The 16,251-nt window shown below is 35.2% G+C and overlaps 1 protein-coding gene across 2 annotated transcripts in view; it reads left to right on the forward strand.

Annotated features, from left to right (window-relative positions):
* The window catches only part of alcam (activated leukocyte cell adhesion molecule), a 61,246-nt gene extending 48,607 nt beyond the window's left edge, over positions 1-12,639 (forward strand). Inside the window, exons 8-16 of one of the 2 annotated variants that reach the window (XM_015372618.1) lie at positions 567-699; positions 1,030-1,142; positions 1,238-1,364; positions 3,004-3,125; positions 5,950-6,082; positions 7,914-7,943; positions 8,363-8,474; positions 10,380-10,513; positions 10,598-12,639. In XM_015372618.1, the coding sequence (XP_015228104.1) occupies positions 567-699; positions 1,030-1,142; positions 1,238-1,364; positions 3,004-3,125; positions 5,950-6,082; positions 7,914-7,943; positions 8,363-8,474; positions 10,380-10,482 (873 nt within the window). In that variant the 3' untranslated portion in view covers positions 10,483-10,513; positions 10,598-12,639. The remainder of the gene's footprint in view (positions 1-566; positions 700-1,029; positions 1,143-1,237; positions 1,365-3,003; positions 3,126-5,949; positions 6,083-7,913; positions 7,944-8,362; positions 8,475-10,379; positions 10,514-10,597) is intronic. The other variant, XM_015372625.1, reaches the window with a different exon arrangement.
* Positions 12,640-16,251: the final 3,612 nt, after the last annotated feature.

Here is a 16,251-nt window from a genome sequence, read left to right on the forward strand (position 1 = left end):
GCAAGCAAACCACCTTGGGGTTCAGATTAACCATGTTGAAATCTACATCTCTAACCCTGCCAGGTTTTTTTTTTTTGTTCCATTACAGGGTCTAGAATGGGATCACGCTCCAGTCTGACCTGTTACAGAAAGTTTTAAAGAATACTTTATCACCTTATTAGTTAATAACCTGTTTTTGAAAATATTTCAGTCATTTCAATCAGACATGATGATCAGTTTTTTTTTTTTTTGTTAGTTTTCTTATTTATTTTTTTAATCATTCAGCCTGAGGCTGGGGAAGTATTTGCCAATACATTGAACAAGTGTAAGACACTCCACTCCAGCACTTTAGGTGGCGGTATTACGCTTAAAGTGGGTTTACCCCCCCATACAGAATCTCAATATTGGTTAAAAAAGAATCACAAATTTAGATTTTTGGCTAAATTGTTCCACACTTATTCAGACTATGCTGTCAGACATGCTCTATTTAGGTAATACTGCAATTTGTATATATTGACTTATCTCTGTTGTGTTTACCTCATAATATGGAACATTTAAATATTATCTGATTGAATGCTTTTTTGCAGGGGCATATGGTTAAAGTTGAAAACACAAACATGTACACCATCCAGGACATCTCACGTAACAACAGTGGGGAATACAAATGCTCTCTAATTGATGACCCCTCAAAGGAAGGATCCAGGAACGTCACAGTCAACTGTAAGGATGTTTCATTGTTTACTCCCTTGGAGAATAACAGCTGCAATTTGGTCACACGCCTGCATCATTATCTCTGTAATTTCCTTCTTAGCCTGCAGACTTTCTTGTTACTATGAGATCGGAAGCTGTTTGTTAGAGAAGGAAGTCCTAATATCTCTCTTTGCCAGACAGTCCTCTTGTGATTTGCAGAGACAAGTGTTGTGTGTCAGCCGGACAGCTACTAATAGACTCTGCCTCTGAATCAAATGGAAAGTTGTGTGGTTAACGGCAAAGATGTTTCAGCTCTTATCGAACCTCTGAACTGTCTTCTCCACACTCTGTCCTCTTCAGTCCTAGATGTCAAGTTAAACCTCGATAAGACAGTCATCAGAGAAGCAGGTGGTTCTTTAAATATAAGTCTGGACATTGATTCTTCTGCAAAACCAACTGTCTCCTGGACAAAGGTAAAAGCAATCTTCTATAGAGGGAAGCTGCAATCGATTATGAAATGTTTGTGCTTGTTATTGAAAGTGCCGATGTTTCTATTCATTTGATGCAGGGAGGTGTTAAATTGAACCAAGGGCCCAAGAACACGAATCTTGCTTACTCAGACGCTGGTTTCTATGAGCTGGAGGTGATGCTTGGTCCCCTCCGCAGAAAGGCATCTTTTCATCTGACTGTGCAAGGTAAGGTTTAAGGAAGTGGTTCGTTTCTCAGATAGCTGTGGAGATTTTTATTTCCCCTTATGTAAAAATAGAGAAAAAAAAGAGTTTCAGCTAAATGCCTTTTTGCAGGTTTAATGCCAAAGACTGAAGTAAAACAACATTGAACATATGAGGCTGAATAATTAACTGAACTGGTATTGGCTTGATAGAAAAATCAAAGCAAACAAATCTGTCAGTTAATCATCAAGGATAACGATTCACATTTAGTCATAACTTTTTACATTTATTTTCTGCATTGGCAGAGGCATGAATGGGGATCTGGTTTCATGTGTCATGGATGGCTACAACATGAAGCACCTGAGAAATTCATGAACTATTTAATGTACCTGAAGCTTTCTTATATTGTGGTACATCACAACCTCAAATTTCAATATTTGTTATTGGAATTTTATGTGATGGACACATTCCTGAGGAGTGTATGATTGGGAAGTAGGGGGGAAATGATACATGCATTATGCAAGGTTTTATTATGAAAAATTGGCCTTCCTTTTCTCTGATGCATATAAACAGCATCTGGGGTAACCGGTTACATCATGAAGTTTATAAATAATTTCGGAATAGTCCACATTCAGACTGGAATTTAATCCTGACATAAATATAGTCAACCACATCAGGGAGACTAAATAACAAAGCAGACAGGTGATGAGTGAAGGTATGAAGAAATTCAAAGCTGGGTTAGGTTATAAAACAATTCCAAAGGTCTCAACAACTTGCAGAGAGTTTGGGGCAACTAGCTTCAAACCTACTACGTTACATCCTTCTTAACTGGCACACCTTCTACTCCATAGTAGCTGCAGAGGAGCTACTGAGATTAATCTGCTGACATAACCACTGTTAGTCTCGGAATTGCTGAGAAAGTCAAACATGGAAAAAGTCAAGGTATGATCCTTACCCTGACCCTAATCACACAAAAACACCTGCTATCGGGTGATTGCTGTCCTGTAATATTAACATATAGAAATTGCATAGTTATACCTTTCCTAAATCAAATGGGTAATCAGTTGAGCTGTTTTTGCCATACAAATAAAAAGGACAATAAATTCAGTGCCTAGACCTGTAAAGCTGGTAGAGAAACCACCCAATAAAATATTGGGTATAACTGGAGTGCCCTCCTTTGTGTTTTGAGGTGTCACATCAAATACTATACTAGAATAAACTTCAGGGTGTGTTTGTAACACAAACAAATGAGAGTGAGTTTTTCTTGAATGAAAATGTTTACTTTCCCATTTAAATCAAACCAATCAAATTTCAAGTGAGGGATTATCTCACTTATTTTGAAAAAAATCTGACCACATTGTAAGATAACAGGACCCGTCAAACTGTTTGTCTGAACTGCTAGGACAAGTATCAACAAAAGAAATAAAGATTTGTGTATGCTGTGCCTTTTAGCATTAAAGTCGTTTGTTCATATTAGACACAAAGAAAGCATCTAGCATTTCATATAACCAACTCACGGTGTGGTTTCTTCTCAAAATATTGTCCCTTCAAGTTGCGACTTTTCTTCAAGTCTGTCATTTCAGACTTTGCCCATGAACAAAATGCCTCTATGACAAATCATTTTCTACTTCAGGTGTATCTGAAGTGTTCTGTGCCATTGCAGGTGCTCCGGTTATCAGAAATCTGCACGAACAGCATGACAAAGATGGCAACCGTAAAGTCTTAATTTGTGAGGCCGAAGGTTCCCCAAAGCCAGCTGTTTCCTGGAACATCAATGGCACTTTGGTATGCACACTAACACACACCTCTAAGGATAACCCATTTTCCTCCTTGGGATTACATAGAATTCACTTCTGCATAATTTTTGTGGGTCAGACCTATGATGTTTTTTCTAAGTGCACATACATTTATTCATAGTGGTTACAGAGTCCAGATAGCTACATACTTAGGTGGTTCTCACTATCATTAGCATCCTTGGTAAAGACGTTTAAATGCCTTTAATTATTATCATTGTTACATTTATTATAATGTAATGTAAAATTGTATTTTTTAACTAAATCAATTCTGGAAAAACTATTATCCTTTGCATCCCTAAAATTTAGAATTAGATTAAGTAAATTATGGTTTTCGTTGTATGATTCATCTAGGTACAAAGTATGATATTTCAAAGCTCAAAATAACTGCAAATATATAAACAAGGCCCACCTCATGAAGTTAGGATGGTAGGAGAGATCAAAATAACCATTAATGCTAACTGATGGAGAGCAGCATTAAGTAGTTGCATCTTGTTTTCACCAAGTCTCCACAGCAATCATTAAGAGCTATCTATGTGTCAACAAATAGTTTGAAACTCGTAAATTTTGAAGCATGCTGTGCTTCCTAAACTACTGGGAATTTAACTCTGCTTTTTATACGTCAGATTTCAATTGAGCCTTTTAGTGACACCTTGGAGAAATTTGGTAACAAAACAGAGGATTAATTCTATTTCTAGATTTTATATCTTTTGACAACTAAATTAATGCACTTAAATTAAAGACTAGATTATTTTTTAACCCTTTTCACCTAACATTGTGCTACTTTAATATAAGACTGAAGGTGCTACAGTCCAAAAAGTCACACATTAATCCAGGATACCAAATCATCTTAAGGGTATTGTATAATGCATAAATATATATCCAATATACATTAGTCTTGTTACCCTTCTTATTTATCATTTGTTAATTATTTGTCTTAAAGCATAAAACTTGCATCAAGTAGGGTTATGTTGATAGCATCGAAGCACTTTATCACATTTCCAGCACACGTGACATTTTCTAATAGGCAGATGCCATTAGCTAAATTCATTTTGCTGTAGGGTTAAATGCAAAGTGTCAGCAGAGGGTTTCCATTTTGGTTGAGTGCTTAGTGTGGACTGGCACCGCGAAGACTGAAGCTGCAATCCAGAAACATGAGCGATATGAAAGACTACGCATGTGCTAACTGTCACTTTAGATGAGATTCATACAGTAGCTGTAGGGAACATTCACAACTAAAACTATATTTTCATTTGGTTCAAGGACCTTTTATTTTTTAACATAATTTTTTTTTTACTTTTCAGTTGCCATATGCAATCATTTTATTTTTTAAAAGTTATCAAGAATTTTATTAAGTTTAACTCAGAAAAAAGCAGTAAAGAAGAGTTTAAAAGCATAACCCAATTATGGAAATAGTTTTCTTACAGCAAGAAGTTACTACGGTAGCATAGGCAGATATGGGAGGAAATTATCTTAAGATTGATTTGTGTCATTCCTCCGTACTGATGCTAAAACTGCTTATGTTTTTATATATGTTTCTAAATGGTGGAATATTCTAGCAACTAGTGGGGCTGCTCTATGGTTCATATTGAAAACATATTTTATTGTTATTTTTTTTAATTAATAGAACTAAAACACAATTTTGCATCAACGGCTTGCATGAGCTATCAGCAGCTTCATTCAATCTTTCCTAAATCTGTGAAATCTGTCCATAAACTGTGGTTATGTTTAATCGCAGTAACATTTTTTTTAAAGACTAATGTTTTTTTTTTTTGTTTGAATAGAATCTAATAAAAGTGGGTATGTTCTTTAACAAAGTCACTCTGAGTACATTCCTAAGGTTTCCCATGCCTTAACCTTGAGTTTAAAACAAAGTTTCAAGTCATTTAATGTGAAGAATGCTTTTAGTGTTTCGTGTTTCTTTTTGCCTTTAAAGCTTTAATTTTTTTTCTTGTTAAATCAAAAGCGGTTGTCATAGCAATTCTTTAAGACAGCGGATTTTGATTTGATAAAAGGAAGACCACATCAGCCACTAAAGAATCTCCAATAATTAAATAGTGTGAAGCTCTTAGGTGTATGAGCATGTTTTCTTTGCAATGAGCAATGGATTGTTTGAGACATGGACATTTTTTGAACTCATATTACACATTTTCCAGAGAATGCTGCAATCATTACACAACATGTAGTGCTGATTGAGCAAAGACCTCATGCTACGGTAATTACATTAAAGTTAAATTACATTCTTCTGTTGAGCTGCAACGCGTCTGAACTGATCTGAGCATTCTTAGATGGTTATTCCACATGTTTTGAAAGTTTTTTTTTTTTTTACCCCTGAGGCTTATACTCAGTATTTTACAGCAGAGCAATATAACCTCCCCCCTCCCCCCCACAGCCTTGTGTTCTACCTGAATTCAAGCTGATGGGTGAGTTGCTCAGAGAAGAGGTGTGAAATAAAGATGAACCTCAGCCTACCACAAAAAAAATATTCTCTTTTCCTACAGCTAAAGAAATGCATCTTTTTCCTTACTACAACACTCAGAGTCTAAACATGATAACAACAATAATTTTGTATTTTGATCCAGGCTTATTAGCTAATCTGTGATTAATTCTGTAAGGTGTTCTGTAGAGGATGTGAAAGGGTGTTGCCAGTCCGTCTTTGTGTCTGGGGTTTTCCTCTGAGACAAGGAATCTTATGTCCCACTGGCAGAGGCTGTTCCCTTGTCATATAAGGCTTGCCCGCTTATCTGTAATACATTGCCACCTAGTGGCACTGGTATGTGAATACTAACATATTTGCTTTCTCTCTTATTTTTCAGATTGATGAGAAATCCTTCGACAATGGCACAGTAACGCACAAGATTTCAGTGGTGCCCTCTGCAAATCTGAGTGTAACTTGTATAGTGTCCAACTCCTTTGGCATTGCTACCAAAGTTATAGATGTGTCTTCTCGTAAGTAAAAAGTGATTGCATGATCTTTTTATCTCTCCCCTTTTTTTATTCTTTCTAAATGTTTTCTCTACTTTTTTCACTAATTCTATGTGTCTGCATGTCCATACAGTAATTAAATGTAGAATATTTAGTCAACATAAAATATTTCATTTATTTGTTTTTTATTATGAGTTGTTGGGTTTAGCCTGATTTCAAAATTGGATACATAAATAATCAGTTTTTCACCATAGCCGAACTGTAGGCCATAAAACAGAGACCATTACATTAATTATTTCCAGATATTATATTTAGTGCAGTTATTGTTTCAAGTACTACAATTTAGTGATTTATGATCTCAGGGTTTTTTATTAAACTTTGACCAGATTGCTGAAAAGATATAAGCAGAGCAATATAAATATTTTTTAGCCTTCCTCTCAGGAGCAATAAGTATTTAGATAGAAAGCAGAGACAATGTCATTCTGATTTAAAACGGTCTTCTGCATCTTAGCATAATGGCGATTAGCAATGCAACTACTACTGAAACTGTCCATTTGTATTCCCTAGAGATTGGAGATCCTAACCACAATCCTTAGATTTTCAAATGAATGCCAAAAAAGACAGAACTTAAAGAACAGAGACTGAAAGCTAAATTTTCTGAGGCTCAGTTTTGCTTGACGTATGTCCGTTCCGCTCTGCAATTAAACTACTATGTGTGGCCACCTAATATTCTGGCTGATCCCAGGGGGCTTGTAGGCCTACTGCACAGTCTGCAACCTTCCAAACCACACTACATGTTGTAGAAAACCTCACTGTTTATACATTTTCAAAGGCTCTTTGTCGCCGTAAGTGCTAATATAACGTAATTTATTATTATTATTTTCTATCTATTACCATGTTTTATATCCTATTTTAAATGTATCTATCTGGAATTAATGAATTATCTATCTGTCTATCTATCCATCCATCCATCCATCCATCCATCCATCCATCCATCCATCCATCCATCCATCCATCCATCCATCCATAATTTAGCCTTACAAAAGTTGCGGATGCGTCAAACACAAACCACGTTTTAGGCTTCCTTCTATAATTCTTCTTTTCTATAACTTCTACTATTCCTCACTCAAACACCTCTAAACTTTCTGTTTATTGGTTTTATGTTGATGAATAATTTTTCTTTTTGTAGCATCTAAAATCTATGCACTCCCTTTAAAATGATTTCTAAATGATTCAACGATGCTCAAACTGGCTAACTAAGCTATCAATTAGATTTTTCAATCATTATAGATAAAAATTGTTGTTGAGGCTGTCTGTTTTGTGCTGCATGTCAGTAAAATGTGGATAGTTTTATCAGAAAAAAAATATATTTTCAGTTTTTTTAGAAATTGAGAACTTACATCACTAGAGATCAATTTTTTTTTAAAGAATTTAAAAGAAAATGTCTAAACAATATAATCTAATTTGCAGACCATATAAAGTGGAAGCTTCATGTTGTGAAGTCTTAGTTTGTTGGTGAACTGTTTTATGTTGTCTCTTTATGTCCCACTTTGAACTGTCACCTCACTACCACAGTCTCAATGATGCATGCTCTTTAGACCAAATCTAAAAGTGTGTAGTGTTTGTACCATCTTGTGCTCCTTCTTAATCCCCCATCCTTCTTAAGGACGGCTTTTCACATCTTCTTCTCACCATGTTGGGATGCTGGATTTAATCCGTTCCCTCTGTGCATGCAAAAGTAGAGTAGAAGTAGAGTAGTACGTTTTCTCAACCACAAAATTGGTTTTATTTTTTGTTTTGTTTTTCCTCCCCCATCTTTGGTTGAGCGTTAATTTTATTTCATATCTGATTTCAGTATTTGAGGATGTAAAGGTGGATAAAAGAGGTAAGTTGTAGCAGTCTTCTACGTCTAAAGTTTAACATCTCGGTTGAAATAAAAGACTACCTACTGGAAGACGGCATAATTACAGTAAATATCTATCGCTGTATCCCTTAGGTTTTTACAATTAGCCCTGTTTTTTTATGTTATGTTTGTTTTTTTGTTTTTTAATAAAACTATGAGAGGAATGGAGCTACCAGCATCCTGGCAAAATGTCAATCCTGCTCATAGTCTCATTGACGGGTTAATTAAAACTGGAAAGCAGTCATAAGTCCGATGGACATTCCGCAACAGCTCAGTGCAGACTTTCCCACTCATCAATGTGTTTAAAGCATATTATTTCTTTGATTCTCTTCATACGCCTGGGATTGATCTTTTGACAGAAATGGATATCAGGTCACCTTTTTCTCTGGCTTGTGTTACAGATCCAGCAGGAGACGATGACAAAACTAAGCTGGTCGTTGGAGTTGTAGTCGGTCTGCTCGTTGCAGCTGTGGTCATAGGCGTGGCTTACTGGGTGTATATGAAGAAATCCAAGTAAGAAGACTTCTTAAACCTTGTTTATGCATTGTTATCACAGCCCTCAAAATATATGACACTTATAATTATTTAATTTATAAGTCCATTAGAACACTGAAAAAATTTATGTTCTGACTGACTTACACTTTCAATGATTAGGATATCAGACTGATTTTACATTACACTGAGTTTTCTTTATGATTAAAAGAACATTTCTATTTTAAATTTCTTTCCAAAGTGTAAAAATAGGTTGTTAAACGGAAAACTTCTCAGTACCTTACCTGCAACAGATACCGCTCATAATACTCAGATACCGCTTCTTACATACTCTGCAAGAAAAATTTGTTTATGCTCTGAATTCAGTTCAGTTCAGTTTAAAAATACTTTGTTAATCCCAAAGGGAAATTAAATGTAATGCATTGAGATGGTGGTGGCAGAGACAAGTCTAAAATAGTGCAGTTTTAATCACTTCAGGCAATTGCTATGATACTAACGATAAGTAATCCTTATGCAAAAACACTATTCATTGAAGAGATTCAAGACAGAAAGTCGTGCTAACCAAAGAAGACACCACAGTTATTCAAAAAAAGTTAAAAAAAAAAAAAAAAAAAATCCACTGGACTTTGATTGGAATGACTATAAACTGGATGACTAAGAATCTTCGCCGGCAAATGCCAAAGCTAATTTCTAATTTTACAAAAAACTGATAACTTCTTTACAAGGGAGAGGAAATAATCTGTAAATTGGTAATATTTGATCTTCTTGGTAGAAGTGCTCTATGTAATCTAGAATAAAAAATACCACCCAAAAAATATCAACGGTCAAACAGTAAATAGCCTATGTACTTTATTAGGTCCTACACTACAATCAGCTATTCAAACACACGTTTATACGCTGATGGTGATAGTTTAAATTGTAGCCACAGCTGCTGTGGGGTGCACTGACAGAAGCAGGGCGACATTGCCCCCTCTGACTACCAACATCAGGCAAGGGTCTTTTGAGAGCTGCAAGCAAAGACAAAGGGCTGCTGCAGCTGTGTTGTTGCTGGAATTCCAGCTGTGCTTCCTCCATAGGAGCTGTCATAAAAATGGGTCAATGTTGTGCATTCTGGGGATTTTTTACCTGTCTTTTTTAACTGTGTGTAGGTGAGTCCTTGCTTCCTTCCATGGCTACGACCAACATATATTTTATTAACTACCTTAGATTAAAAAATTTGTAGTACCGCAAGTTAGAGCATAGTCTATTAAAGAATGTACCTCTTAATCAAATGTAATAAATCAGTGATTCCCAGAGTGTGGGATTGGTAGAAATCAACTGAATGAATGACCCCTCTTGAGAGGTATTGAAGCAAATATATGTACAAATATATATTTAAAGTATGTTTTTGTTGTATAAGTTATTGCTAAATGTAATCTGCTGCAGTTGACCTTTCAACGTTAGACTGTTAAAAAAGGTTAGGTGTGGTGGTCTGTAATTAAAGGTGTGGGAAAACTTTCTGCCTTGTAAAAAAAATGACTTTACAAGATCAATCTGGGAAATCTAAATTCTCTGTCTTGCTTGGAATAAAAATTAAAGGTTATGAATGCTTTAGGTTTATTGGATAAACAAAAACAGATAAAGATCATATATATCTTTTTTTTTTTTTAATTGGGTAAATTGGTTGTACAGCTGTACTTGCTACCATTAGTACCTATTTAGCCTAACAGTAAACAGTTTGTCAAGGGAAAATCCTTGTTTTGTTTTTTTCCTTTTTTATAATTGTGGTCATAAGTAGTTTAGAAACTGAACATTACTTTAATACAGTTATTAATGTTCCCACCCAAAGCAACATTAAAAACACTCACCCCCACACAAATATTCTTTGCTCCTTTTGTATATTATCTCCAGGGAAGTCTTCAATTAATAACGTTTTATTTCTTACAGGCAAGGAAGCTGGAAAACTGGTGAGAAGGAGAATGGATCCTCTGAGGAGGAGAAAAAGTTGGAGGAGAAGGCGGAGGAGAACAGCCAGAAAGCTGATGTGTAGACAAAACCATTCCTGAAGGGTGAAGTGAAAGGTAGAGACCAATGCCAAAGTTTCCACTTACTGATATGAAAGCTGACTAAATGTATCTGTAACCTTGTTGTAAATTTCTTTTCAGTGAGGACGCAGAACCTTTGCACATTTCTCTTCACCTTTGTACTGGAAAACATTAAAAATCGTGCATCGGGATGACGACAGCTTGGGTTTGGTTTCAGGGACACATTCACAAAAAGCATATCCTGACATCCCTCCCACCTCCACCATTAAAGAAAAAGAATGGATACTGTATGTGATAACATAAGTTTTCTGCACTACTGATACATGTGTACACTTGTCTACCATTAGGATTCACGTTTGTTAGAATGGTATTTTGGAAAAGTAAGAACATGCAGATCTTTTTATTGAAATTCTTAGTTTAATGCAAGTGAAGTTTCTCCTTGACCCATTGCTTTTGTTGCAAGGATGCTTAGGTCTGCAATAGTCTGTACTTGATTCTTTGGTTCTTTGAAAGTCGCGGGATCCATGGGATGTTTTTTCATTGCTTCTTAGTTTCATGCCATCTCAGGCCAGCCACATCTGCCTTCAGTGTCAGTATGTAGTTGTAGTAACTCTGTTTGTTTGTGCATTTATTTCAATTTTGTAAATGTATTGGATGAATTAGTGATGAACAGATTTCTGGAAGGGCTTAGAGTACAGTACCTTGAGAAAGTATTCTTACCCCTTTGAACTTTTCCACATTTTGTCAGGTTACAATCAGGGAGCAAGGTGTGTTTAATTGCAATTTGGTTTGATATAGCAAGATAAAATCATACATTTCTGAAATTGAGGCATGCATTTGTCTATCCATCTTGTAATCCCTAAAATGTTGGCCTGTTCTTTTTGAAATAGCTTATGCTCAGTCAGATTGGATGGAGGGAAATCATCATCTATATTTAGATTTAGTAGTGCCATTCAAACAAATACACATGCATTGATCTAAAATCTAAAATGCTTCTCTATCTGTTTATTGGGAACTGATTTCTCACCTGTTTTTTTTAGCTCCATCTTAAGTTTGATCAGTTTCAGTGTCCTTTCCAAACAGAAACCTCTCTACAGCCTTTTCCCCAGGTTTGCCATGTTGAAGCAAACTTAATCTTAATCTGGGTTGTTTCTCTGATAAACTATCTCCTTGTCAAAACTGTCTATTTAAGTAGGGTGCCATGACTTAGCAGGTTTGCAGTTATGCAAATTACTTATACTTCTAAGCTTCTGCCTAACTTAACACAACATTGCTGCTGTGTCTTCTTTTATCTTTGCGTTTTGTTTGTTAATGTTCTTATTTGAAGCTCCGAGGCCCTCACAGAACAGCAGTGTGTTTACAGAGATTACGTTACATATAGACTCCGTTTTCTAATTAGGGGACTTCTAAGGCAATGGGTTGTGCTTGATTTTATCAGGGGTATCAGATCAAAGCGGTTTGAGTAAATAATTAACACCAGACATGGATGATTTTTTATTTGCAGAGGAATTTAAAAGCAGCTGAACCTACAAAATACACTGAAGCTTGTCACCTGATAAATTTGGAAATGTTTAAGGGTTTCAATACTTTTACAGGGCACTGTATATTCTTATAATTGACATTAGGTAAAAATGGCAATATTATTTTCATGTAAGGCAGGAACTAGGTAATCTGTCTCAAAGCTGTGTGGTGTTAATAAACATGTTTGTTTTTCTTGGTGCATTACCAGGAGATGAGATTTAATATTTTTGCCTTTCTTTTCATTGTCTTACTGTCCATGAACTGTGCATCATTGTAACCACAGCACAACACAAGAAGCTAGATTACTGGGAGAATGTACAGCACCACTCAACTGCTGGATTTAGTTTTGCTGCACATATTTGGATTTAGGTTTCTGGTCATAAATCTCTCTTGAACTTTTCTTTCAGCCTGCAGTAATGAGAGGATGTTAGTTAGTTAAATCTTTGAGCCACATATTATCTGTGTGTTCCATCAGTGTTGAGGAATGATTGTTGCTTTAAGTAGCCATGGGATCACTTTGTGAATGAGGACTCGAAGTGGAAAAACTAGCCTTTATGATATGTTTGCCTTCTTTTCAAGATCTACCTGTAATTACTTAAGTTTGTGATGTGCACTAGGGTTCATGTTTCAAATTTGTGTAGAAAAAAAAATGGGATACGCGCAGTTGTACATGTCACAAATTTTGGTCCAGTTAAGAGCATTGACAAAACAGAAAAAAAAAATCTTTCAACACCGGGACGTAATGTGAAGTGTTTGAATTTAATTTTCTTTATGCTATTTATATGGTACGCAACTAAAGATCCTGGTAGGCATATTCAATTACTGTCACATATCTTTGATTTAAGTTGTTGCTAAATTGCTTGCAGACTTTATGAAATAAAAAAGAGATTAACTCATCAGTAGTTTGCTCAGAGTCTGGTCGAATTATATATTGAGCATGTAATAACCTCAGATCTCCAAGCTGCTGTTTGTTGCCACCTTGTGAAAATAAAGACATCAAATTGGAAGAATGACCAAAGAAAGTGAACATTGCCATGCAAGTATTGTAAATATCTGATGTTTGTTTTTGTACTTTTGTTTAAAATAAAGTGTACATTTGGAAAAGTTAAGATCATTGAATTTGTCATTTTTTGTGGGATTTTTTTTTATCTGATCATATGATGAAATAAAGAACAAGAGGAGCTGTTAATTGTGGTCAAAACAAATTCTAATTATTTAATATAATTAAATTAACCCTGAGTGGTAAGATACTATTTCTTTTATCACAATGAATGTTCTCTGAAAGGTGGAAAATGGATTAGTCCTAATCTGCACCAAGTCATTTTAACTGACTTATGTAAAGAGTTTTTATAGAGCCGGAGGGGCAGGAGGCAGAAAAGTCGATCTCAAGACCAGTCAGCCATTTACCATAGAATCGATTCCAACACTTGTTTTTCTACCATTTCTTTTCACTAAACCCTTGTTCAAATTTATTTCCAACAAAAGCTAATTATTTCTTTCTGTAAAAAATTTGGAGTATCAAAGTCTGACCACTTAAATTGGACTATGCTGGCATATAGGCAGTTTCTCAATATAGACTATTATCTTTGTTCTAAATCATGGAAGACATACATATGAACAGCTGATTATGAGCTTTGAGCCCACCATCACTATTTACACATGGGGCCTATAGTTTTACTACAGCAGAAAATGTTGAATTTTAATGTATCAGATTGTATTTAAACAACGTTGGACTTTACAAAATAAAGTTGCACAGAAGTTGAAACAATATTTAGCAAAACGATCCAGCCCATGTCTGCACTCGGTTATCGTCATTAGGTTTATATTGCAAATGGATGTCTCGTGGACCAAAGTGTAGACCCACTGCGAGGAGACTTGGGGCATAACCTATTGGTTTGAGGATCATATTCCTGACCTGGGGGTCCAAGTGTTGCTTGAGAGAGACGGATGGTTACTCCTGCAACTCCCATCTCTAAAAACAAAGACTCCATTGTACATCTCACCTTTTTTATCTTATTGTTAAAGCAATAACATTTTGATTCAGAGATCTTAAAGATGACTGGTCTGTGTGCATATGAGAAAATTATAGATACATACTTTCAATCAAAGGCCAAAAAAAACATTTTCAGAAGTTCTTCAAGACAAAACTAAAAATGATGACCTGAATAACTGTAAAAACCTGTTTGCAGTATGGAAGTAAAATAAAAATAATTTAAAAAAAGTCCTCTAATAGTCAATCATTCCGATGATGTGTTTATGTAAGACCTTCCTGCGTGCTCAGCCCCATATTTACTTACTGCTGGTGAGTTTGACATTGGAAAAATTGCAAACCTTCTTTTAGAAAGTAAGCTTGTATGTTCGATGCAAACAGCAAATTTTAAACAGAGCGTGCACAAGGAGAAATGAGCTTGTACATGCGTTTAATACGCTTTCCCTCTTGGGAGCAGGTACAGGGTTGTGCATGTGCTTTTTTTTCTAAGTGGAGAGGCTGGGTGTTATAAAAAAAAATTCGTGAAAATCCCCCAGTATACCTTTAAGTTAATAGCAATTTTGTAAATCAAATTAGCACATAGATGGAAAAACAAACCACACAACAGTTTTCTGAACAGAGGAACATGTTTAAGTCCATTTTGTGGTCTCGAGGATGATCCTGCTTTTAGCCTCCAGAACTCTCTTAGGACAGCCCACACCTTAACTGTGTGCCTGTTCTGGACAGTCTCCTGGTCGCTCAACATAATTCTGGTTCTTTAGCTTTGTTTTCTTGCTCACTTTCCTTATTTTGGGGGTTTTCTGACATCCTGTCACTTCCTTTTGCTTCCATGCTGGTTTCCTTCATGTAAAAGTTTTCATTAAACATACATCCTTCTAATATGTGTCAGCCGATGTCCTTTTCGAGCTTCTGTCCTTTCCCCACTATTCGTGATATTTGCTGTGTAGCTCTGTGACAAAATAGTGTAGTATAAGTTAGAAGTATAAACTAGTGAATTACATCCCAAATTAAAGTGTGCAAAATAAAGCATTATAATTACAATAAAACCTGTTGGAGGATCTAAGAAAAAGATGAGAAAATATTGATGCTCCAAAATGAAATCTCAGGAACATTAAAGAAACTAACATTCACATACTAGGCTTCATTGTTAATCCACTGGAATTACACAGTGTTAACTGACATTAATTAGAGCAACTACACCATCACTTACATTAATTAGAATACTTTTGTTTGACTGTATTCTCTATTCATGACCTCAGGTGTAATATAGCATCATGAATCGCCTTATACAGTTTAAACTCCTTTAATTCTACCCCGGCAGTAAACATATTGGCCCTATAGCCTGGTTTCCACATATTGGATTAAGAAATATTTATGTTCAAAAAAATCCTTTGGTGCCAGAAAAGCATAAGAAATCCTCAGAGGACTTGATGATCACAGGAGTTTTAAATGACAAAGAACACATTAAGTAACCTCTGTACCTTACCAATGATAAATATTATTACCTTTGCCTTAAAAAAAAAAAAAAACAAGCCTGGAATTTGTTTAAGTAAAATTAACTGTAAGAAAAAAAATGTTGCTTTTTTTCCTTTACTTTTCCACATTTATTACAGATTTACTGCATTATATCAGCAAGAAATAGTAAAATAAAATGTCTGCTATTGTGGACTAAAAAGATCACTTTCTTAAAAAAGTATCATACAGTACAGAAAATTTGCACATGCAACATAAATTATAATCTAACAGGAGGGTTTAGTAACCTTTAGGCAGTAACAATCTATAAGGTAAATTGGCACAAGTTCCATCTTTGGCATCCAAAGCTGTGGAACAAACATGAAAGTAAAATTTAAAAAATGTGTATAGCATACAGACAATTCAATCGGCAGAAATTCACAAAATCTAAGATAAGCTTCTGCTGCCATCCTGTGGAAAAGAGGTATACTGCTTTCTCAAATAGGCGATTAGGATTGTTTTTCTGTTTTGTTATTATTATTTCAGTTATCCACACTGTATAGATAACATGGCATATCTGTGTTTTATTTTGAATTAAACTGTGTCCTTGTTAAATTAGTTTAGTTTAGATAATATTAAATGTTAAAACGTTAAACATATTGTTCAGAAATTGAAGAAGTAATTCATAAATCAAGAATTAGTAACTAATTAATTGTCGCTGTGGTTGTGGTGTCTTTTTAATACTGCATCTTTTAATATCCCAAGTTGTACTTTTGTCAGCACTGAAATTATGGAAGAGATAGGCTTAATT

Source organism: Cyprinodon variegatus, unplaced genomic scaffold, assembly GCF_000732505.1.
Source record: "Cyprinodon variegatus isolate N-32 unplaced genomic scaffold, C_variegatus-1.0 Scaffold4, whole genome shotgun sequence".
Classification (NCBI taxonomy): domain Eukaryota; kingdom Metazoa; phylum Chordata; class Actinopteri; order Cyprinodontiformes; family Cyprinodontidae; genus Cyprinodon; species Cyprinodon variegatus.